The sequence below is a fragment of the Globicephala melas genome, chromosome 13, assembly GCF_963455315.2.
Source record: "Globicephala melas chromosome 13, mGloMel1.2, whole genome shotgun sequence".
NCBI lineage: Eukaryota > Metazoa > Chordata > Mammalia > Artiodactyla > Delphinidae > Globicephala > Globicephala melas.
This window is the reverse complement of record NC_083326.1, coordinates 78,259,833-78,284,330: the sequence shown is the minus strand read 5'-3', so window position 1 is coordinate 78,284,330 and position 24,498 is coordinate 78,259,833. Positions and strand designations below refer to the sequence as shown.

The following is a 24,498-nucleotide window of genomic DNA, read 5'->3' as shown; positions in this document are numbered from 1 at the left end:
GGAAGAACACTCTGGGCACCTCTGCGTGGGACTTTCCAAAATCAAAGAGGCGCAGGGAGCGTGACTGTCGCCTACATAGCTTTCATTATGTGGTAACCTTTCAGTCCGGGCTCCAAGCAGTGGGCAGGAATTTGACCCCAGAAGCTGTCCCATCCGCAGCTGGATGCAACCTGGTGGGGATGATGAAGCAGGTGGGGGGACTTTGGAAGGATCTGGTGGTTGAGGAAAACGGAAGAGATGCTGTGGATGCTAGGGTGGGGTCTCTTCCTGTGCAACCCACTCTCACTGCTGTGTCTCTGCCTCTCTGTCGGCCCCTGCCCCCTGCCCTACTTTCTTCCTGCAGGACCATATCCCTGTTCCTTACCAGCCAGACTCTAGCAGCAATCCCTCGTCCACAACGTCCTCCACGCCCTCCTCGCCAGCGCCCCCGCTCCCTCCCAGTGCCACGCCGCCTTCTCCCCTACACCCTTCTCCGCAGTGCACAAGGCAGCAGAAGAACCTCAACCTGCCAGGTACCTCCATGCTTGGGAAGCTACAGGGGGGAGCTCTGGGTTCGTGCCAGAGCCATTTCCGGACTAGTCCATGCGTAAAGGCAATGAGCTGGGAGCATATGGATTGAGTCTTACCATATGCAGGGCAGTTGCTACATATTACCTTATTTGATCTTTAGAGTAGCCATAACGTAAGTACAATCAGCTCCATTTTACAGATGAGGAAACAGAGGCTCAGAGAGGTAAAGGGACTCTTAGAGACTCAGTCTTTTGGGAAGCAGCAACCCAGGGTCTCCACCTAAGTCTGAGTCACAGGGGGAGCCATTGGCTCTGGAGCTGGCCGTTGTCTTATGAGCTAAATCAGTTGAAACTGGCAACAGGGCTGCATTCTGAGTCCTACCCCAGACATCAGGACAGGGCTCTGAATGAGCGGGCTGGCGTCCGATATTCCGTATCCAGCTCTCTCATGTCCCTGACCTGTGACCTCTGACTTCAGTTTTCTCATCTCTGAAAGGATATAGGTGGACGAGAGGACCCAGAGGGTCTTACAGCTCACAAACTCCAGGGCACTCGGCTGCTGACCTGAGACTATGTGCTGGGCTGTGAGATGGTGGAGAGGCCGTCATGTGATGATTTGGCTTCTCGGACTTAAGAAAGGGCTCTCTCTCTGCTCCTAGGCAGGCCAGACCTAAGAGTCTTCCTACCCCTTCCGGGGCCCGGCCCAGCCCACTTGCCGTTCTAGGGCCCCAAGGACATTTCCAGTTCAGCCATATTGGCAGCATCATAGCTGACGTCAAGACAGAGGCTGGCGGGATGAGGTCTGGCTTGGCCAGTTGGGAGCAAAGTCTAGGTCTGTGTTGTTCAACATGGTACCCACTAGTCATGCATGGCTGTTTAAATTTAAACTAATTAGGGCTTCCCTGGTGGCGCAGTGGTGAAGAATCCACCTGCCAATGCAGGGGACACGGGTTCGAGCCCTGGTCCGGGGAGATCTCACATGCCGCGGAGCAACTAAGCCTGTGCACCACAACTACTGAGCCTGTGCTCTAGAGCCCCCGAGCCACAACTACTGAGCCTGCGTGCCACAACTACTGAAGCCTGTGCGCCTAGAGCCTGTGCTCCGCAACAAGAGAAGCCACTGCAACGAGAAGGCCGCGCACTGCAACGAAGAGAAGTCCCCGCTCACCAAAGACCGCACGCAGCAACGAAGACCCACTGCAGCCAAAAATAAATAAATAAAATAAGTAAATTAAAAAAAAATTAAATGAATTAAAATTAAATATAATTAAAATTTTAATTCCTCAGTCACACTAGCCACATTTCAATGCTTGCAAGCCACATGTGGTTAGTGGCTGCCATACTGGACAGCACAGGTATAGAACATTTCCCACCATTGCAGAAAGTTCCACCAGACAGTGCTGGGCTAGGGGCTGATTTCCTCCTGAGCCAGCGAGCTTCATGCAGGGGGAAAATATCCCAGATCTGTAGCCACAAGTCACACCTGCAAGCCTAACCAGCCGTGAGAGAATATCTGGGAAACGAACGAAGACCCAACCCCACATCTGGACAACGCCCAGATACAACCACCCACTGAGGACAAGCTGATCAAGTCACCTGCCCACACTGCTTTGATCTGGGCTGTGTCCAAAGGGATAGAGTGTGTTTTAAAACTTGCATCATGGAAATTTTTTGGTTAAGTCCAAGCCCGAGGCAGCCTCATACCTGTGGTGTGAGGGCCACTCACCTGGCAGCCAGCAAGGACCATAACGGGAGTCAGTAAGTGCCCCCGAGTCAACAAGGCAACAATTGCCCAGCATTTCCGTAGACTGAGGGTTCCCACCAGCACCCCGAGCCATTGCCACTTCTCTGGAAGGAGGGGAATGGAAAAAAGGCCCTTTGACACCCCATGACCCCCCAATTTCTGGAGGGAGGGGCTGGGTCCTTTCCTAGAGCTGTACCACCTGCCACCCAAGACACACACTTAGGGCTATTTTCCCAGTAACTGTTTGCTACTTGTTTATGGGTGAGGGTAGCAGGGGCGGGAAAGAACCTCTTAAGGGAGAACCACGCCTCAAAGCACCACAGCTCTTTTCATCTCCAGAAGACTGCCGGCATCTTTAAACAAGAGACCTGACTCACCAGGGGTGGTCACTGTTCCATCTGTTCCTTTGTCCCTTCCGTCAGAGCCCCAGGGAGGGGCCTTGGCCAAGTTGCAGTGCTCGCCTGCCAGTGGATCTGCATCCGCTCCATGGCAGGTCCCAACACTGTCCTGACCCTCTTTGGGGAGTGGGCTAAGGGGTCCTTTGGGGGAAGGCGCTTTAGAACAGCAGTTAAGAGTGTGGGTTCTGGAGCCAGGCTGCTTGGGTTCAAATCCCAGCTCCGTCACTTAACAACTGTGTGATGCTGAACAAACTGCTTGCCTCTCTGTGCCTCTGTTCCCTCGTCTGTACAATGGGGATAATGATAGTACCTACTCTGTAGAATCCTCGAAGGGCTAAGCGTTACCATATATGTACAGAGCTTAGCAGAGCACCTGTCTTGTCAAAGAGCTCAACAAAGGTGAGCTATTTTCATTATTATTAGATAAACACAGGAATAGCAAATTACCGTGGCTACCAGTGGTAAGTAATCCGGGCCTAACTAGAATTGTGGAAATAAAGATGAAATCCCCATGTACCATGGTATTGGGAGTAAGAATCAAATTAAACTTTGGGGTTAGGTAATTTAGCATTGACTGTCGAAGTTTCAAAGGTACATTCCTTGGACCAGCAAAATCACTTTTAAGAATTTATATACAGAAATGTTTGCAAAGGGCATGGGGATCTGTATGTAAGGATTTCATGGCAACAGTAAAAAATTTGGACTCAACCCAAATGCCCATCAGGAGGGGAGTGTTTGAATACGCTAATATATCTATATAACCAAATACTCAGCCACCCTTAAAAAGAATGGAGTAGCTCTTTGTAAATATCCTGACATGGAAAGATATCCACAATATCTTTTAAGTGGAAAATAAGTGATGTGCAAAGCAACGGGTATAATAACATCCTATTTATTGTAACATGGTTTTATATATTTGTATATGTATGCTTAAATGTGTGTGTGTATATGTATGTTTGTATATGTACACAGATGTCTGCAAGACTTCATGGCAGGTGTTCTAAGAAAAGGAATTTTCTTTTATGCACTTCTGTAATGTATATAAGAGCAAGGAATATGCACCCGTTTTATAATTGAATAATAACAATAAAATGCAATGTCGACAGGGAAAACAAAATAGGACCCTCCAGAAGGGCCGCCAGACCTTCCCTCTGTCTTAGGCAGTTTTCGCAAAATTCCCCCAGGGTGACAGGCATCTGTTCTGTTCATACGAGGCCCTGGTCACCTGTTATACTCTAGACTGTGAGCCTCTGTTGATGGGAAAAGGAGCTTTGGCCCTGGTTGCCTGCCAGATGTTGAGTTTTCTGAAGACTATTCAAGCTAATGCCTAGGCATAAAAATGTCCCTGGCATTGATTGATCTAGAATATTCTTTCTCTAAAACAGGCTGTGCGGTTAATGGTCATTTGGCTCATTTGCTAACCTCAGGGCACCCACGGGCTTGGTGGGATTTGCGATTGTGCTCTGCTGGTCGGCTGGACCTCCTTGTTTTCCGCCACTCCCTTAAGAAGCCTGGTGCTATGTTGGACATGGCACAGTGTAGGATGGAGTCAAGAGGGCTACATTTGGATCCCAGATTTGCCCCTTCCCACCTCTGTGGCCTTGAGTATGGCACTGGCCCCGTTTAGATCTCAGTTTCTCATCTGTAAAGTGGGTCTAACTTGCAGGCTTGTGTGACATTTGATGTGGGAAGGTACATGAAGGGGCTTTGTGAGGGACTATCGTGTGGGTTTTAGAGGCTGGAGTGTTCAAATGCCTTCCTTCTTGGGCGTAATCTAGTGCCATGTTTAGTGTCTGTCTCCTGCCTCAGAACATCAGCTCCATGAGACTAGGAAACTAGTCTGCTTCATCCACCCCTCTGCGCCCAAAGCCCATCACAGTGCCCACTGCTCAAGGCACTGATTAGATGTTTGCTGAATGAGTGAGTGAACGAGTGACTTGAGGCACTGCCCAGAGCTGCAAGTTGTTTTTCTTTTTTTTTTCCTTTAAACTGTCTTCTGGCCCTCAGACTGCATTCATCCATTCCGATATCCTTAACGGGTATTTATTAAGCATCTACTACATACCAGGTACTGTACAAGGCACCACGTATGGGGCAAGGCACAAACCAGAAATGCCCTGTAAAAGTTTGCCGTTGCTGCTGTAGCAAATCACCACGAGCTTAGAGGCTTAAAGCAGCAGAAATTTAGTATCTTATGGTTATGGAGGTCAGAAGTCCAAAATCAGTTTCACTGGGCTCAAAATCAAGGAGTTTGCGGAGCTGGTTTCTTTTGGAGGTTCTAGGAAGGAATCCATTTCCTTGCCTTTTCCCGGCTTCTAGAGGCTGCCTGCATTCCTTTGCTCATGGCCTCGCATCACTGCAGCCTCTGCCTCTGTTATCACATCTCCTGTGATTCTCTCTGACTTGGATCCTCCTGCCTCCCTCTCGTAAGGACCCTTGTGATTATGTTTAGGGTTCACCCAGAGAATCCAGGATAATCTCCTCATCTCAAGATCCTTAACTTCTTCACATCTGCAAAGTCCCTTTTGCCATGTAAGGTAACATATTCACGGGTTCCAGTGGCTAAGATATGGCCATCTTAGGGATGGGGGTGGGGGAGAGGGCATCATTCTGCCTGTCACAGTCTCTGTTCTCATGGAGTTTATAGCTTAGTGGGAGAGACAGGTGTTAGCCGAGCAAACATCCACATGAAAATAGGATTATAAGTTGTGATAAGTGCTGTGAAGGGAAAGAACAGTGCTATGAGCAAATTCAAGAAGAGAACAAGTTTAGGTTGAAAGGTCAGAGGCAGCTGAGTTCTGAAGACTGGCCAGAGAGGGCTGGTGGGGAGTTGTCCAGGCAAAGAGAGGGGAACACATGCAAAGCTCCTGCCACGGGAAAGAGCTGGGAAAAAAATGTCCCGGTGGCTGGAGTGCCATAAACAAGGCACCAAGCAAGACTCAGAGCTGCAGGGCTGAGCCTGGCAGGGCCTTGTAGGGCTTGGCAGGAATGTAGATTTTATTTAAGACACAAGGAGAGGCCGTTGCAAGGTTTAGGCAGGGGATATTTTGATCTTTCTTCTTTCCTTCTAGATCCTTCCTTTCAGATGACCACTCAGGCTGCTCTCTGGGGAGCCCATAGGGAGGGAATGGGGGCTTCAGAGTGGAAGAGCCTTCAAAGTGGCCTGCTTGTCTCTCTGACCTCTGGTCATCTGCAGCCTCCCAGTTCCTGGGTCCTCTTTGACGCCAGAGAGCCAGGAGCCACTCGGGTTCATCTGCTGCCCCTCGGACCTGCTTCTCGCTGGTGTCCGTCATCAGCAAGAAGAACAGGCAGGACTCACAGCGCCCTTTCCCTCCTCCTCTGGCCAAGACTCTCTCCCTTTCGGCCGTCAGGACCGAGCTGTTATCAGGCACTTGAAGGGGTCCAGGCAGAGGTTGGCTCTGAGCGTGGAGGCCTTTGCCAGGTGTCGCATTGCCTGACACCTGTCCCGTCTCAGAGTGGTGCCTTCTCTCCATCACCAGCCCCGCCTCCTTAAAAGAACACTTAACTGCCAGCTAACCTCTTCTGCAGACACTGAATCCTCGGTCCCAGTTGGGGAGGGAAGAGATCAACTAAGTCTCTTGACAATCCCAGGTAGTTTTTCTTCTTTTAATTTTAGCCCCTTGTTGACTAACAAAGTGTCTGCCTGCAATGAAAAAACCTAAGTAATCTAATGGAAGAAAGATCCCTGACATCATGGAGGTTGGATTTCTTTTAAAGCTTTGTTCTGTAACCTTGAATGAGTTGCTTCCCAGCCCAGGCACTTCATCTTCCAGAATCAAAAATGCATCCATGGGCTTCCCTGGTGGCGCAGTGGTTGAGAGTCCACCTGCCGATGCAGGGGACACGGGTTCGTGTCCCGGTCCGGGAGGATCCCACATGCCACAGAGCGGCTGGGCCCGTGAGCCATGGCCGCTGAGCCTGCGCGTCCGGAGCCTGTGCTCCGCAACGGGAGAGGCCACAGCAGTGAGAGGCCCGCGTACCGAAAAAAAAAAAAAAAGCATCCATTTCAATTCCAGCTAGCTGAGGTATTTGGGAATTGCTGTGCTAAAAGAGAGTTGAGTAATTGAACAAACGTGAGCAGCTTACCCACGGGGTGCAAGGCACCAAACCAGGTGCTTGGCATCCTGAGATGCCAGGACTTGCTGTCCATCCCAGGGGGAATTTATAAATCAACTGCACCCTCAGGGGCAGCTAATGACTTCGCCCTTTGAAACCATCTGACTGTCTATGAATTATAAAGCATTCTCATCTGTTAGTTAAGAGAGCTTAGAAAGAGATGGGCTTATGCATCGCAGCTGATCCTGATTCTGCACGTTCTATGCCCTCTTATCTCATGTCATGATGAGCTCAGCCCTATGAAGGAGAGATTTTTATTATCCCCATTTTACACATCTGGAAACTGAGACTTGGAGAGAGTTGCTGAAGCTTTTATAAGCATTCAAGGAAGAACAAGAATTCAGCCCGACAGGATCAGCTTCCAGACTCCAGGCTTGGAACCACTACTAATTCTTGGTGAGCCAGCTTGTCGCTGAATGAGTAGAACTGTTTCCGGAAGTATATTCACCAACTCAGACTCATATCTGATCCCATCCCTGCTCACTGCCTTTACTTGAGGATATAAAACTCTGTGTGACCTGTCCCCCACCCCTGACACCGCTTGTACTCCCTGGTCCAGGCCCTCCACCCTACTGGAATAGTGATAACATTGGAAACCTTGGGGATGTCCAGAACAACTGGCCTCCAGTGAACAGACTGGAAGTAAACTGAATTGTAAGAGAACGAGCAGTGAATTTGAGGAAGTTTCTTTTATATGATTTTTCCCTAAATATGGAAATTAATTAATGCCTGTGGTAGGCAGAATAATGGTCCCCCAGAGAGGACCACGCTCTAATCCTGGGTTCTGTGAATATGTTACTTTATACGGATAAAAAGACCTTTGCAGCTGTTACTAAATTAAGGATCTTGAGGTGGAAAGATTACCCTGGATTATCTGGGTGGACTCGAAATGCAATCACGAGGATCCTTATGAGAGCGAGATGAGAAGGTCAAAGACAGTAGAAGGCGATGTCGGGACGGAAGCAGAGATGGGGGTGATGGGACTGTGATCCAAGAAATACAGGCAGGCTCTACAGCTGGAAAAGGCAAGGAGTGATTCTCCTTTGGAGCCTCCAGAAAGAATCAGTCCTGCCAACACCTTCATTTAGCCCCTTACAACTGTTTTTAGACTTCTGACCTCCAGAACTCGAAGAGGATAAAGTTGTACTGTTTTAAGCCATCCAGTTTATGGTAAGTTATTACAGCAGCCATAAGAAAACTAATGCAATGCTCAATGCAGCAAATTGGAAAAACACAAGAAACACATAAAGGACTTTTTCCAGTTTTATTGAGACACAGTTGACATATAACATTGTATAAGTTTAAGGATATAATGATTTGATATATGTATCTGTTGCAAAATAACATCCATCACCTCACATAGTTATCAATTGTTTTTCCTTGTGATGAGAACTTTTAAGATCTACTCTCTTAGCATCTTTCAAATAGACGATACAGTATTGTTAATTACAGTCGCCATGCTGTACATCACATCCCCAGGACTTATTTGTCTTATAACTAGACGTTTGTACCTTTTGACCACCTTCACCCAATTCTCCTATCCCCATTCCCCACTTCTGGCAATCACAGATCTGATCTCTGTTTCCATGAGTTTGTTTTTTTATAGATTCTACATGTAAGTGAGATCATACTGTTTGTCTTTCTCTCTCTGACTTATTTCACTTAGCATAATACCCTCTAGGTCCACCCATGTTGTCACAAATGACAAGATTTCATTCTTTATTATGGCTGAATAGTTTTCAATTGTGTGTATATGTGTGTGTGTGTGTGTGTGTGTGTGTGTGTGTGTGTATTCTTTATCCATTTGTCTGTTGATGGGGACTTAGGTTGTTTCCATGTCTTTGGGATAGTGATGTCTTTTCCTTCGGATATATACCCAGAAATGGAATCACTGAATCATATGGTAGTTCTAATTTTAATATTTTTAGGAACCCCCATACTGTTTTCTATAGTGGCTCTACCAATTTACATTCCCATCAACAATGCACAAGGGTTTCCTTTCCTTTACATCTTTACCAACACTTGTTATTTCTTGTCTTTTTGATAATAGCCATCCCAACAGTTGTGAGGTGATACCTTATTGTGATCATAAAAGATTTTTTTTAAGCCACTGTCATCGCTCTGCCAGAAGGGGAAGATTACTGTGTTAGATTATGGCTTTAGAGACTTTTCTCTCTGTATATGTGTGTCCTCACACATTTACACATTTAACAGAGATGCTCAGGATGGCTGTCTGAGTTGGGGTGCTCTGTTTTCAGGGAGTGTCAGTGGGAGGGTTGGCTTGGATGTTTCTGGCTTCTTTACACATGTTCTCAGTCCCTTGGAATTTGGGGTGTCTGCAGAAGTCTGGAAACCTCAGGGGCGGGCAGAGAACCACAGGTGGCTGCAGGAGCCCCATTTGTTACCTGAAGGGCCCACCCAGGGCAGCGCTCACTGTGATGTTTTCTTTCTTTCGCAAGCGTCCCACTACTACAAATACAGGCAGCAGTTCATTTTCCCAGGTGAGTTTCATGTGAGCTCAGTTCCTCCCGAGCAAGCTCTCTGAGGCGTGGCAGCTGCTGGAGGGGATGGAGGCGAATGTTGCCGGGGTGAAGGAGCCCCGAGAGGATGGGGTGGAATCCCCAGACCACAGGCTGGCGACTGGCTATGGAGGTGGAGGAGGAAGGGTGCAGGGTCCAAGGGCACAATGGCACCGACGAGGTCCCAGAGCACAGTAGGAAGGCCTGAGTGGGTGGTCTGCAGTGCAAGGATGGGCAAGGGTGAGGAGGGGTCTAGAACCACGTGGCAGGGGAGAGATGGTCAAAGGGGCTTGAATTGGGCACTGGGAGACATGAAACCAAGTAGCCTCATCATCCCAAAGGGGACTCAGGAGTGAGGAGGTTCCAGTGGGTGCTTCAGGCCAGAGGCTTAGGGCCTCCGGCAGCCCCCAGGTGACAGTGGGGAACTTTGTTCAGGATGTCATCTAGACCACTCGTGCACCTAGGCAGGTAAATCCAAGTGGCCAGGGAAGGGAGAGAGGGGATTGTGCAACCCCAGGGACTCATGGTCTGGTGAGAAGTTCTCAGCTGCCAGCATCTCCTGGGAATCAGGCTTTTGGGGGTGGTTGTGGACCCCGAGTTTGGTTTCTTACTGTCTAATCTTTGACTCTCAGATGTGGTGCCGGTGCCAGAGACGCCGACCCGGGCGCCCCAGGTCATCCTGCATCCGGTGACCTCGAATCCAATGTAAGTGGAACAGAGACCTTTTCCCCTGCCCTGGCCCTTCAGTTTGCTCAGGGTCATGTCTTCTTTCCTCCTTCTCCTGGAAATGATGGGGTGGGAGGTGGGGGAGAAGTATGAGAGGGCCATAGAGACAAGGGAATAACTCAAGCTAAGAGAGAGAGTATGTGACAGCCCAGGCCAAGAGAGGGACAGTACCCATCCCCTTGAGTCACTTCTGCCTTGTGTCCCTGGCCCTGCCGATCAAGTGTGATTTCCAGGGGCCAGACCACTTCCTTCAGACCCCCAGACCCTCCTATGATCAGAAAGACCACTTCCCCCAGGCAATAGCTGGAGCTTAATGAAAAGGCAATTATTCTACATCATTATCCCCCTTTTAAAAAGGATAATTTAGGTTTATACCAGGGATCAGCAACTTGCAGCCTATGGGACAAATCCAACTTTCAGCATATTTTTATAAATAAAGTTTTATTGGAACACAGCCATGCCCATTTGTTCACAATGTGCTGTCTATGGAGGCTTTCAGACTACAACAGCAGAGATGAGTAGTTGCAACAGACACCATATGGCCTGCAAAGTGTAAAATATCTACTACCTGGCCCTTTGCAGAACAAGTTTGCTGATCCCTGGTTTATAACATTATAAAAATAAAATAAGCTAATTTTGCGAAATTTGGACTATTCTATAAAAAAAAAAGGAAAAGTAATCACTTATAATTGCACCACTCTTAGAAGTGTGCTCTATTCATATTTTACATACTTGTGATCCACAGTATATGCAATTTCCATCCTGCTCTGTTTATCCCTTAATGCTATAACATCACATTTTTTCATATTATTCTGGGCTCTTCATACACATTGATTTTAATGAATGTAAAATATCATATCGATGCAGAATAATTTCCTTAACCATTTCCCTACCGCTGGATCTTACATCTTCCTATACCTCACTGTTGTAAACAACTCTGCAACAAACATCTTTGTGTGTGGTGTCTTTAAAATCCTTAAGATACAGACCCTCTTTCCAGGTGGTCTAGTGAAATCACCTTCCTTAACTTCTTTGGTTGTGACCCAAGTCTGGGGCATGCTAGGGACCTAATTCTGATTTGACTTCTTTCCCAACTCACATTTTTGCCTACTTGGTTTTCCTTCTGACTACCCTAGCTGCTCCATCCTTTCTGACCCATGTTATAGCCTTTATTAAAGACCCAAATGGTACATTTCTGAAATCAAAGGAGGAGCAACTTGTCTAGGGATATTGTGCTGACATCTAGCTCCAGATCATTTCTCTGCTGCACATGAACCAATTCCACAATTCGTGCAAGATGAACTCCAGGCTATTAACTGAGAGTCAGGGAGTGCCAGTGAAAAACGGAGTCCATAAGTGCCTGCGATCTGCTTAAATGTGCGTGGAGTGATGGGAACTGACTCTTTGCAGAAGGGAAATCATTAAGTAGCCCCGGCTGCTGTAATCACGCCTTGATGCAAGCAGAGGCGAGCAGTCCATTTTGTTGGGCATGAGGAAGGACTCCAGCTGCCTTGTTCCACCCAAATCCCCCCCAGTGCGTCAGGTTTCCAGCATGTCAGCTGTTGTGATGTGGTTTCCGCCTTCCCAAGCTGTACTGTAAATTATTGGCTAATAGGATGGCAAACGCTACTTCTTTCTCCTTCTTTGAGTTCTTACAGTCTTCCAGACTCCCCCTCACCACTCCTCCTCCAGCAAGCGGACTGACTCTGTCTGCAGGGTCAGCAGCTTTCTGGGTGAGGTCTGAGGGTCAAGATAGGGGAGGTCTCCCTCAAATGAGGAGGTGGGTCGGGGGAACCTGCTAAGCTTCCACTGCGGAAGTAGGAAGGGGGTGTGGTGGCCATTGTGATCCCTTCCTCCCACCAGTTCCAGCTCACTCCGTAAACACATCCTCTGCTCTAAAAACCCACTCCCCCAAAATCCTTTAACACATATGGTGCCCCACATCTCCATCACATACCATGTGCTCCAACACGCCCACACATCCCCGATACATCACCAGTTACACCGTCAAGAATGGCACGCCCCCTCCCCCAGCATCCCCAGTATGTACACCCAACTCACACGCACACAGAACAACCCCTGCACAGAGCACATTCCATAATAGCCACGCAGTCCTCAGTGGACACTTAACACTCACATTGTGCCCCCAGCACCTATATCCAGCTTGTTCCCGTACTCAGAACACAACTGCAGCTCACAAGCTCATGAATATGCATGAATCACACACACACACACACACACACACACACACACACACACACACACGCCTGTGTCTTCCACGCCAGTACGGTCTGGCTTCCTCCTCCCCATTCTCACCCTGCACATGTCTTCTGAACGTGATTGGCAAGGTGCAACTCAAAACACGGCTAACCGTCAAATATATCCAGTAATCCTCTCTCCTGGGAATGTCCACACCCTCCATTTATTCAATACATACCTAACTTTCAACCCTTGTTACCTGTAGCCTTTCTGCACAACAGCAGTAATATAAATATTCCTTAAAGTCAGGAAGCCGTGTCAGTTTCAACTCTGTATCCCTCTAAAGGTCTGGCACTGTTCCTGGCACATAATTCTAACCAAATGAATGAATGAATAAATGAGCAAAAAACCAAATGAACACTAGGATCCTTCCAAAAGATTCAGAACTGTAGAGATCTGATTCATTCTCTCCTAGGAAACACCTAGAGCTCTAAGGAGCCTGCCATCCATGGCATTTAGGCCAGTTTATAAGGAAACTGCTAGATTAGTGGAAACCAACAAAGAAAAATGAGCCCTGAGCAGGCCAGAAAATCTATTTAAGACAATGTCCTTGCACACCACTCCTTGGTGGCAAGGTTTTGGATTATTCTAGACACAAGCATTGAAGTGAACTTGCAGAAAAAAGCTTGGTGGTGAGGACTTCTCATTTTAAGACATTTCTTACATGGATCAGGTCAATGCATGGACCCATCTTTTCACCTGAGGGTCACGTTTATTTTTCTTTCTCTAAAGCTTGGAAGGAAATCCATTACTTCAAATTGAAGTGGAGCCAACCTCAGAGGTGAGAACCGGAGAGCAATGAAGCAACTTTTTCCAGGGGCTACCCACTTGGCAAAGCCGACTGATGTCTTTGATGACGCAGAGGGCTTGGGGCGGGCTGGGGGTGCAGTGGCCCTGTTTGATGGCTGTTCTAACTCCGGGACGACTAACGAGCGGGTGGCCCCTCCCGACACTGAGCCTAATGGGCCGTTATATGGTGTGCATCACGGAAAAGCTAGTTGTGCAGAAGTTGGCAAGTGACTTGCGTTCTTAGTTGAAAATTCAGCTCAGGGCTGGGTGAGTACCAAGGGGGATGTGCCCCGCTGCTTTCTGAAGAACATGTGGTAGGAGGAGACAGGAGCCTCAGGGACACTGGCTTGGCGGGGTGTTGAGAATGTTCTGGGGCTTCTTCCCACCTGCCAGAGCCCCTGGAGGAATAAATGAAGTCTTCGGGTGAGAACCAGAGCCCTGACTCCTCGGCTCTGCTGGTCTGTCCTGAACTGAAGGGAGTGGAGTCAGGGTTTCCAGAGAAAATCATGTCCTCTTCTGGAACCATTGTGGTAGTTGGAAAATGACCGTGGAAGAAGGTGTATTTCCTGGGTCATTTCTCCTGAGTGTGCCGTTGGAGACAGCTTGCTCGGATTTGGGGTCAGAAAGACCTGTACCCAGCCAAGGGGCCGCCTTCTCCGGCTGTCTTGTCAGACTCCAAGCCCCTGAAAATCCCCCCGGCTCAGGCACCTGCTGCCCCCCATTCCAGCCAAAGAACCCAAGGGGCAGGACCCTGCAGCCCCAGGTGCCCCCAGACACCAGGCTGCGAAGGTAGGTCCCTGGGCCTTGAGTGTCTAACTGTTGCAGTGGTCATGTCTAAGTGTGCCTGAGTCATGTGGGTGTGCAGGGTAAAAATGAAAAGTCCTGGCCCTGGCCTTATGACATTCTGGTTCAGAAAATCTGGGCGGGGCCTAGGAATCTGCATTTTATAAGCCATCCCAGTGGATGTTTCCTACAGGCGGTCAGGTCTGTGCAAAGAACTCAACAGATCTTCACCTTATTGAAAACCTCACACCACCCCCAGGGGCAGATGTCATTAACCCCACTTTATGATGAGGAAAAGAAGGCCCAGAGAAGTGAAGTGACTTGCCCAAGGTCACACAGCAGCCAGATTCCAGCTCATTTGGTCTGAGTGTTAGGCTCATTCTGTCAACCTCTCCCTCTTGTATCTCAGCTGCACAGGAACCCCCAGCCTCTGGCCTGTGCTGAGTAGCTCTGACATCTCTCAGTTTCTGCCTCCTCAATTCCAAATTCCCTGGGGAAGCAAAGGCCCTCCATGTCGAGGGTTGTCATGTTATATGTAGGTGTATGGTGTACCCATATTTCAGCCTGTCATTTTTCTTACTCCCACATAAATAATCAGGCAAGTCAAAACATCATGGTCGAGTAGGAGGGCGTCAGATATTAGGATCTGAGAGGCTTGAATCTTAATCCTAGCCCAGCCTGGCTGCCTGACCAGAGCTAGGCACTTCCCACAGGGACCAACCATCCCCGTTTGCCAGTTTTCCAAGTGTGAGACTTTCAGTGCCGAAACGGGCAATGTCATGGGAAACCGGAATACGTGGTCCTGCTAGCATTTCCCCTCTCTGAGCCTCAGTTTCCCTGTAGCACAAGAGGGATGGATTGCCAGGATCTCCCTTTCAGCTCCTTCATTGCATTGCAGTACAGTGATAGGCAGGAGGTACCTGGGCAAATAGAGAGACACGTGTGCACCAGCCGAAAACACACAGTGGGGCACAATGGGACCTGGCGGGCAGGTGGGGCAGTGGAGGGAACTGACCCCTCTCCCCCTCTGGCCGCAGAACGAGGAGGGTCACGACGAGGCCGAGGAGTCGGAGGATGACTTTGAGGAGATGAACCTGTCCCTGCTCTCGGCCCGGAGCTTCCCGCGCAAGGCCAGCCAGACCAGCATCTTCCTTCAGGAGTGGGACATCCCCTTTGAGCAGCTGGAGATCGGCGAGCTCATCGGGAAGGGCCGCTTCGGGCAGGTGTACCACGGCCGCTGGCACGGGGAGGTGGCCATCCGGCTGATCGACACTGAGAGGGATAATGAAGACCAGCTCAAGGCCTTCAAGCGGGAGGTGATGGCCTACAGGCAGACACGGCACGAGAACGTGGTGCTCTTCATGGGCGCCTGCATGAGCCCGCCCCGCCTGGCCATCATCACCAGGTCAGTCCCACCCGGGCTCCCCGCCCGTACGCTCGTTCCCAAAGCCCTGCTTCCGGCAGCGTTGAGAAATGCGGGTTCTGGTGAATTCAACATTCTGGTAAATAGAGAGTCTCTGGCTTTACCAAATCACAACTTACATGGTTTGAAGATTTGAGAGTCCAGAAAATACGATTAATGCTAGAACTCTGGCAGAGTGGTGCCCTGGAGCGGGCAACACATGGGGAGTCAGAAAGGCGGATTCTAAACCCGCCTGTGCTCCATATTTGTGAAACAGCGTCTCTGAGACTCACTTTCTCCAAATGTAAATTGAACGGATTAGGCTAAATCAGGGGTCAGCAAACTTTCTCTCTAAAGGACCCAACAGTATTTTTGGCTTTGCGGGCCATACAGTTTCTCTAGTGACTGCTCAGCTCTGCCACTGTAGTGTGAAAGCAGCCTGAGACAAGATGTTAATGGATGTACGTGGCTGTGTGCCAATCAAACATTATTAACACAACCAGGCGATGGGCTGGGTTTGGCCTGCAGACCCTAGTTTGTTGACCCCTGGACTGACATTCTGATGACTTGCTCTGGCTTTCATTAAAATAGCAGAGCACTTTTGTCGAACTCTACCATGGTTGTTCTAAATATCCAGGATCCATGGTCTATAGCTGCACAAAAGGGGTAGTTAACAGAGAACTGACATTAAGAAAATGTCACATGATAGGAACTTTCTTGGACTTGCTCTCTCTAACCTGTAGGCATTGAAAAAAAATAGCTTTGGTTTCAGTTGAACAGTTGTGGAACAATCCTTTGGTGTGTTTTTAAACTCTGGCCTTTGCTCCTCTGTTGCATTAGGACTGGCCACAGCAGCAGTGTTCTTGGTGTGTCCTGTGATGCCAAGTGTCCATGAGGAGACTTCTCATTCTTATTCTCAACCCAAGCAATAAAATCCCAAATACACAAGCCTCACACTTGGGCAGGTGCCATAGTGGGAGCTGTGGGCTCAGGGAAGAGCTGCTGTGTCTTTGATCTGCTCCCTTGTGATCCATACAAAGCCTTTTTGAGTCCATTTGTAAGACCTGGGTGATCGGTAGAAGGTGTGTTATTGTCCGTCACCATTGATTATGCAGTTGGTGGGTTGACTGGAACCCACGTGTCAAATGGTAAGTGCTTGCAAAGGACTAGAGATCTAAGGATGGCCCTTCAACCCTCCTTAAACCAGGGTAGAAATTGACAGTTCTCAACTCTACACAGGACCAGAAGTGGCTCTCAAATAATCAGCCCAGATCATATTCAAGGGCTGAGCTGTCCTGATTAGGTGAGTGTATCAGTAAGCTTTTGCTGAGTAACAAATACCCCAAAGTCACAGTTTCTTTCTAGTCTGCAAACAGTTCTGGGCTGAGCCAGGCTCAGTAGCTGGGCTCTTAGATGTATCTGTGGTCCGCTGGCTGTTCAGACTGAGGGATGGTCAGTCTCAGACACATTCACTCATGTGTCTGCTGTTGGCAGACTGTCAGCTGGGGTGCCTCGGCTCTTCTCCACACAGCCTCTCATCCCCGCAACAGGCCAGCCTGGGCTCATTCCCATGGGTAGTCTCAGGGTTCCAAATGCAGCAAGACAACAAGAGGTCAAGCCCTGTTGGACAAGTGCCTTTCACATCTCTGTCTGCGTTGCATTGGCCAAGTCACGTGGCCAACCTCCATCCAAGGCATGGAGAACAGAGTCTGCCTTTGGATGGGAGCATTTGCAATGCCATGTTGCAAGAACGTGGATGCGGGGAGAGAGACAGTCTGCAGCCATTCTTACCACCTACCACTGCATGTAAGACCCTTAGCTCCCTCTTCTTTCCCCTTTCTAGTATGTATCATCTATATTAGCAGGCTGTCAACGGTCCTTTACTTGAGGTGCACAAGTCTGGTTGGAAGGTGGTCTTTTCCCCACCACTGGCCTTCTGCCCACTGTTCCCACCAGTCTGTTAACCCAGCTTTCTCTCTGGTCAGCCCCTCACCTTCTGACCTGCTGACCCCTCTTTTTCAAATCCCCAAATTAGAAATTTGAAATCCATCATCTCTTCTCCTTTGCCTAGACCCTCTAAGGACCTCCCGGCCTCTGACTTTTTCAGGGGTATCAGTGGAACCCAGTTACCCAAGCCTCCCTCCCCTCTTTCCCAAGGGCTGGCTAATTGGAAATGGATGGATTCAGTCAGCAGCCATCCTTGAAAAAAGAGTGGTCATTATGAAAATGTGTTGCTCCCCCTGCAAGCCAGCTGCGTTGGCAGCCCCTCTTCTATTACATACAAAATTCTGAGTCCCCCTCCCCAAGCACCATAACTGCCTGCAGATTTCACAAATAGCGCAGCCTTTTCCTGGCACCATGATAAAGACTCTGCAGCTTTGGGACATATAATTGGTCTCTGGAGTGTTTTGGTATTTTGTTTGAAGAAGCCAGATGAGCCCCAAAGAAGTGACATTTATTGCATATTATTGTGTCGTTATATATTTATCTTAGAGAGCGGCTGAGTGCCCTCCTCTCTCCCGTTCAGCAACGTCCACTTGTTGGCCACCCAGGTTTCTTATCTGAACATTCAGTTTGAAACCAAATATTTGAGTAATTTGATTAATCACTCGCATTCGTGCAGTTGGTTGGCAGAGGTTGATGGTTGGATGATAGCCAACCAACTGGAACAGTTTCTGGACCCTGGATTTATTTTACAGGGAACATAAGACCAGATAATTACCTGGCATATTCTGGATAAATTCACAATGGCATGTTCTAGCCAATTACCTAGTAATTATCGTTGAAGTTAACAAGTATTTCTAAGATTAGCTTCCTTGTAATGCGATGTGTATGGCTCTTGGGGAATGAGTAATAACCAACTAGTTACCCAATTGCTAGATCCACAAATGCAATTAGCAGCAGTATTGCTAAATCGTTTCACGATTGGGTCATTATGAGATGATTGCAAAGCTATCGACAGTCGGCACAATTGCTCATTTTTTAAAACTCCAGATGGAATTTGAATGCCAATAAAGATAGAGTTGAATGAAAGCATCTCTTATCCTTCTACCTTGCTGCAGCGTTTCTTTTTTTTTTTTCTTTTTAACATATTTATTGGAGTATAATTGCTTTACAATGGTGTGTTAGTTTCTGCTTTACAACAAAGTGAATCGGTTATACATATACATATGTTCCCATATCTCTTCCCTCTTGCGTCTCCCTCCGCCCCACCCTCCCTGTCCCACCCCTTTATGTGGTCACAAACCACCTAGCTGATCTCCCTGTGCCATGCGGCTGCTTCCCACTAGCTATCCACTCTACGTTTGGTAGTGTATATATGTCCATGCCACTCTCTCACTTCGTCACAGCTTACCCTTCCCCCTCCCCATATCCTCAAGTCCATGCTCTAGTACATCTGTGTCTTTATTCCCGTCCTACCCCTAGGCTCTTCATGACATTTTCTTTTTCTTAGATTCCATATATATGTGTTAGCATACGGTATTTGTTTTTCTCCTTCTGACTTACTTCACTCTGTATGACAGACTCCAGGTCCATCCACCTCACTACAAATAACTCAATTTCGTTTCTTTTTATGGCTGAGTAATATTCCATTGTATATATGTGCCACATCTTCTTTATCCATTCATCTGTTGATGGACACTTAGGTTGCTTCCATGTCCTGGCTATTGTAAATAGAGCTGCAATGAACATTTTGGTACATGACTCTTTTTGAATTATGGTTTTCTCAGGGTATATGCCCAGTAGTGGGATTGCTGGGTTGTATGGTAGTTCTATTTGTAGTATTTAAGAAACCTCCACACTGTTCTCCACAGTGGCTGTATCAATTTACATTCCCACCAACAGTGCAAGAGTGTTCCCTTTTCTCCAAACCCTCTCCAGCATTTATTGTTTGTAGATTTTTTGATGATGGCCATTCTGACCAGTGTGAGATGATATCTCATTGCAGTTTTGATTTGCATTTCTCTAATGATTAATGATGTTGAGCATTCTTTCATGTGTTTGTTGGCAATCTGTATATCTTCTTTGGAGAAATGTCTATTTAGGTCTTCTGCCCATTTTTGGATTGGGTTGTTTGTTTTTTTGTTATTGAGCTGCATGAGCTGCTTGTAAATTTTGGAGATTAATCCTTTGTCAGTTGCTTCATTTGCAAATATTTTCTCCCATTCTGAGGGTTGTCTTTTCATCTTGTTTATGGTTTCCTTTGCTGTGCATAAGCTTTGAAGTTTCATTAGGTCCCATTTGTTTATTTTTGTTTTTATTTCCATTTCACTAGGAGATGGGGCAAAAAGGATCTTCCTGTGATTTATGTCACAGAGTGTTTTGTCTATGTTTTCCTCTAAGAGTTTTATAGTGTCTGGCCTTACATTTAGGTCTTTAATCCATTTTCAGCTTATTTTTGTGTATGGTGTTAGGGAGTGTTCTAATTTCATACTTTTATATATACCTGTCCAGTTTTCCCAGCACCACTTATTGAAGAGGCTGTCTTTTCTCCAGTGTATGTTCTTGCCTCCTTAGTCAAAGATAAGGTGACCATATGTGCGTGGGTTTATCTCTGGGCTTTCTATCCTGTTCCATTGATCTATCTTTCTGTTTTTGTGCCAGTACCGTACTGTCTTGATTACTGTAGCTTTGTAGTATAGTCTGAAGTCAGGGAGCCTGATTCCTCCAGCTCCATTTTTTGTTCTCAAGATTGCTTTGGCTATTCAGGGTCTTTTGTGTTTCCATACAAATTGTGAAAATTTTTGTTCTAGTTATGTAAAAAATGCCAGTGGTAGTTTGATAGGGATTGCATCGAATCTATAGATTGCTTTGGGTAGTAGAGTCATTTTCACAATGTTGATTCTTCCAATCCAAGAACATGGTATATCTCTCCATCTATTTGTATCATCTTTAATTTCTTTCATCAGTGTCTTATAATTTTCTGCATACAGGTCTTTTGTCTCCTTAGGTAGGTTTATTCCTAGATATTTTATTCTTTTTGTTGCAATGGTAAATGGGAGTGTTTTCTTGATTTCACTTTCAGATTTTTCATCATTAGTGTATAAGAATGCCAGAGATTTCTGTGCATTAATTTTGTATCCTGCTACTTTACCAAATTCATTGATTAGCTCTAGTAGTTTTCTGGTAGCATCTTTAGGATTCTCTATGTATAGTATCATGTCATCTGCAAACAGTGACAGCTTTACTTCTTCTTTTGCGATTTGGATTCCTTTTATTTCTTTTTCTTCTCTGATTGCTGTAGCTAGAACTTACAAAACTATGTTGAATAATAGTGGTGAGAGTGGGCAACCTTGTCTTTTTCCTGATCTTAGTGGAAATGCTTTCAGTTTTTCACCATTGAGGACGATGTTGGCTGTGGGTTTGTCATATATGGTCTTTATTATGTTCAGGAAAGTTCCCTCTATGCCTACCTTCTGCAGGGTTTTTATCATAAATGGGTGTTGAATTTTGTCGAAAGCTTTCTCTGCATCTATTGAGATGATCATATGGTTTTTCTCCTTCAATTTGTTAATATGGTGTATCACGTTGATTGATTTGCGTATGTTGAAGAATCCTTGCATTCCTGGAATAAACCCCACTTGATCATGGTGTATGATCCTTTTAATGTGCTGTTGGATTCTGTTTGCTAGTATTTTGTTGAGGATTTTTGCATCTGTGTTCATCAGTGATATTGGCCTGTAGTTTTCTTTCTTTGTGACATCTTTGTCTGGTTTTGGTATCAGGGTGATGGTGGCCTCGTAGAACGAGTTTGGGAGTGTTCCTCCCTCTGCTATATTTTGGAAGAGTTTGAGAAGGATAGGTGTTAGCTCTTCTCTAAATGTTTGATAGAATTCGCCTGTGAAGCCATCTGGTCCTGGGCTTTTGTTTGTTGGAAGATTTTTAATCACATTTTCAATTTCAGTGCTTGTGATTGGTCTGTTCATATTTTCTATTTCTTCCTGGTTCAGTCTCGGCAGGTTGTGCATTTCTAAGAATTTGTCCATTTCTTCCAGGTTGTCCATTTTATTGGCATACAGTTGCTTGTAGTAATCTCTCATGATCTTTTGTATTTCTGCAGTGTCAGTTGTTACTTCTCCTTTTTCATTTCTAATTCTATTGATTTGAGTCTTCTCCCTTTTTTTTCTTGATGAGTCTGGCTGATGGTTTATCAATTTTGTTTATTTTCTCAGAGAACCAGCTTTTAGTTTTATTGCTCTTTGCTATCGTTTCCTTCATTTCTTTTTCATTTATTTCTGGTCTGATCTTTATGATTTCTTTCCTTCTGCTAAATTTGGGGGTTTTTTGTTCTTCTTTCTCTAACTGCTTTAGGTGCAAGGTTAGGTTGTTTATTTGAAATGTTTCCTGTTTCTTAAGGTAGGATTATATTGCTATAAACTTCCCTCTTAGAACTGCTTTTGCTGCATCCCATAGGTTTTGGGTCGTCGTGTCTCCATTGTCATTTGTTTCTAGGTATTTTTTGATTTTTTCTTTGATTTCTTCAGTGATCACTTCGTTATTAAGTAGTGTATTGTTTAGCCTCCATGTGTTTGTATTTTTTACAGATCTTTTCCTGTAATTGATATCTTGTCTCATAGCATTGTGGTTGGAAAAGATACTTGATACGATTTCAATTTTCTTAAATTTACCAAGGCTTGATTTGTGACCCAAGATATGATCTATCCTGGAGAATGTTCCATGAGCACTTGAGAAAAATGTGTATTCTGTTGTTTTTGGATGGAATGTCCTATAAATATCAATTAAGTCCATCTTGTTTAATGTGTCATTTAAAGCTTGTGTTTCCGTATTTATTTTCATTTTGGATGATCTGTCCATTGGTGAAAGTGGGTGTTAAAGTCCCCTACTATGATTGTGTTACTGTCGATTTCCCCTTTTATGGCTGTTAGTATTTGCCTTATGTACTGAGGTGCTCCTATGTTGGGTGCATAAATATTTACAATTGTTATATCTTCTTCTTGGATTTATCCCTTGATCATTATGTAGTGTCCTTCTTTGTCTCTTCTAATAGTCTTTATTCTAAAGTCTATTTTGTCTGATATGAAAATTGCTACTCCAAGCCGATTTCCATTTGCATGGAATATCTTTTTCCATCCCCTCACTTTCAGTCTGTATGTGTCCCTAGGTCTGAAGTGGGTCTCTTGTAGACAGCATATATACGGGTCTTGTTTTTGTATCCATTCAGCCAGTCTGTGTCTTTTGGTGGGAGCATTTAATCCATTTACATTTAAGGTAGTTATCAATATGTATGTTCCTATTACCATTTTCTTAATTGTTTTGGGTTTGTTATTGTAGGTCTTTTCCTTCTCTTGTGTTTCTTGCCTAGAGAAGTTCCTTTAGCATTTGTTGTAAAGCTGGTTTGGTGGTGCTGCACTCTCTCAGCTTTTGCTTGTCTGTAAAGGTTTTAATTTCTCCATCAAATCTGAATGAGATCCTTGCTGGGTAGAGTAATCTTGGTTGTAGGTTTTTCTCGGTCATCACTTTAAATATGTCCTGCCACTCCCTTCTGGCTTGCAGAGTTTCTGCTGAATGATCAGCTGTTAACCTTATGGGGAGTCCCTTGTGTGTTATTTGTTGTTTTTCCCTTGCTACTTTTTGTATGTTTTCTTTGTATTTAATTTTTGATAGTTTGATTAATATGTGTCTTGGCATGTTTCTCCTTGGATTTATCCTGTATGGGACTCTGTGCTTCCTGGACTTGATTAACTATTTTCTTTCCCATATTAGGGAAGTTTTCAACTATAATCTCTTCAAATATTTTCTCAGTCCCTTTCTTTTTCTCTTCTTCTTCTGGGACCCCTATAATTCGAATGTTGGTGCGTTTAATGTTGTCCCAGAGGTCTCTGAGACTGTCCTCAGTTCTTTTCATTCTTTCTTCTTTATTCTGCTCTGCAGTAGTTATTTCCACTATTTTATCTTCCAGATCACTTATCCATTCTTCTGCCTCAGTTATTCTGCTATTGATCCCTTCTAGAGTATTTTTAATGTCATTTATTGTGTTGCTCATTGTTGCTTGTTTCCTCTTTAGTTCTTCTAGGTCCTTGTTAAATGTTTCTTGCATTTTCTCTATTCTATTTCCAAGATTTTGGATTATCTTTACTATCATTATTCTGAATTCTTTTTCAGGTAGACTGCCTATTTCCTCTTTATTTGTTAGGTCTGGTGGGTTTTTACCTTGCTCCTTCATCTGCTGTGTGTTTTTCTGTCTTTTCATTTTGCTTATCTTACTGTGTTTGGGGTCTCCTTTTTGCAGGCTGCAGGTTCGTAGTTCCCATTGTTTTTGGTGTCTGTCCCCAGTGGCTAAGGTTGGTTCAGTGGGTTGTGTAGGCTTCCTGGTGGAGGGGACTAGTGCCTGTGTTCTGGTGGATGAGGCTGGATCTTGTCTTTCTGGTGGGCAGGTCCACGTCTGGTGGTGTGTTTTGGGGTGTCTGTGGACTTATTATGATTTTGGGCAGCCTCTCTGCTAATGGGTGGGGTTGTGTTCTTGTCTTGCTAGTTGTTTGGCATAGGATGTCCAGCACTGTAGCTTGCTGGTCGTTGAGTGAAGCTGGGTGCTGGTGTTGGGATGGAGATCTCTGGGAGATTTTTGCCGTTTGATATTACGTGGAGCTGGGAGGTCTCTTGTAGACCAGTGTCCTGAAGTTGGCTCTCCCACCTCAGAGGCACAGCACTAACTCCTGGCTGCAGCACCAAGAGCCTTTCTTCCACACGGCAAATTTCAGGCACCCTTCTTCAGTATGTTTTATAGGCATGTTCAGGAAACACAGCAGTGACTAACACAGATGAGTATAGCCTCTCTCGAGCTTTCGCGCCACCCTAGTCTCGGAGTTCCCGCCCCTGCTCCTCAGGCCGCGTCCCCGTGCGAGGCAGGGCTGTGTGGTGACGCTGCTGCAGCGTTTCTTAGACCACGGTTTCCCCATCTGTAAAATGAGCAGGTAAAAGCAGGTGTTTGTTGCAGGGTCCTTCTTTGGTTCTCTGAGACTGGGCTGTTTCAGAAGCAGACTGGGACTGCTCTGGAGCTGCACTTCCCAAAATACGGTCCACCAGGACTTGCTGCATCAGAGCCAACAAAGGGAGGTGGGTCGCTAAAATGCAGGCTCCTGGGTGCTACCTCTATTAGTTTCCTAGGGCTGTCATGACAAATTGCCACAAACTTGATGGCTTAAAACGCCACACATTCATTCTCTTACGGGTCTGCAGGTCCGAAGCCTGGAGTGGGTCTCGCTAGGCTAAT

General features: G+C 46.2%; 1 protein-coding gene across 4 annotated transcripts in view; it reads left to right on the top strand.

Moving 5' to 3' along the window:
• Nucleotides 1-24,498, top strand: part of KSR2 (kinase suppressor of ras 2) — a 404,863-nt gene that overhangs the window by 326,983 nt on the left and 53,382 nt on the right. For all 4 annotated transcript variants that reach the window (XM_060310061.1, XM_060310063.1, XM_060310060.1 and 1 more), the window contains 5 exons: nucleotides 344-512; nucleotides 9,248-9,289; nucleotides 9,940-10,012; nucleotides 13,025-13,073; nucleotides 14,902-15,269. In XM_060310061.1, the coding sequence (XP_060166044.1) occupies nucleotides 344-512; nucleotides 9,248-9,289; nucleotides 9,940-10,012; nucleotides 13,025-13,073; nucleotides 14,902-15,269 (701 nt within the window). The remainder of the gene's footprint in view (nucleotides 1-343; nucleotides 513-9,247; nucleotides 9,290-9,939; nucleotides 10,013-13,024; nucleotides 13,074-14,901; nucleotides 15,270-24,498) is intronic.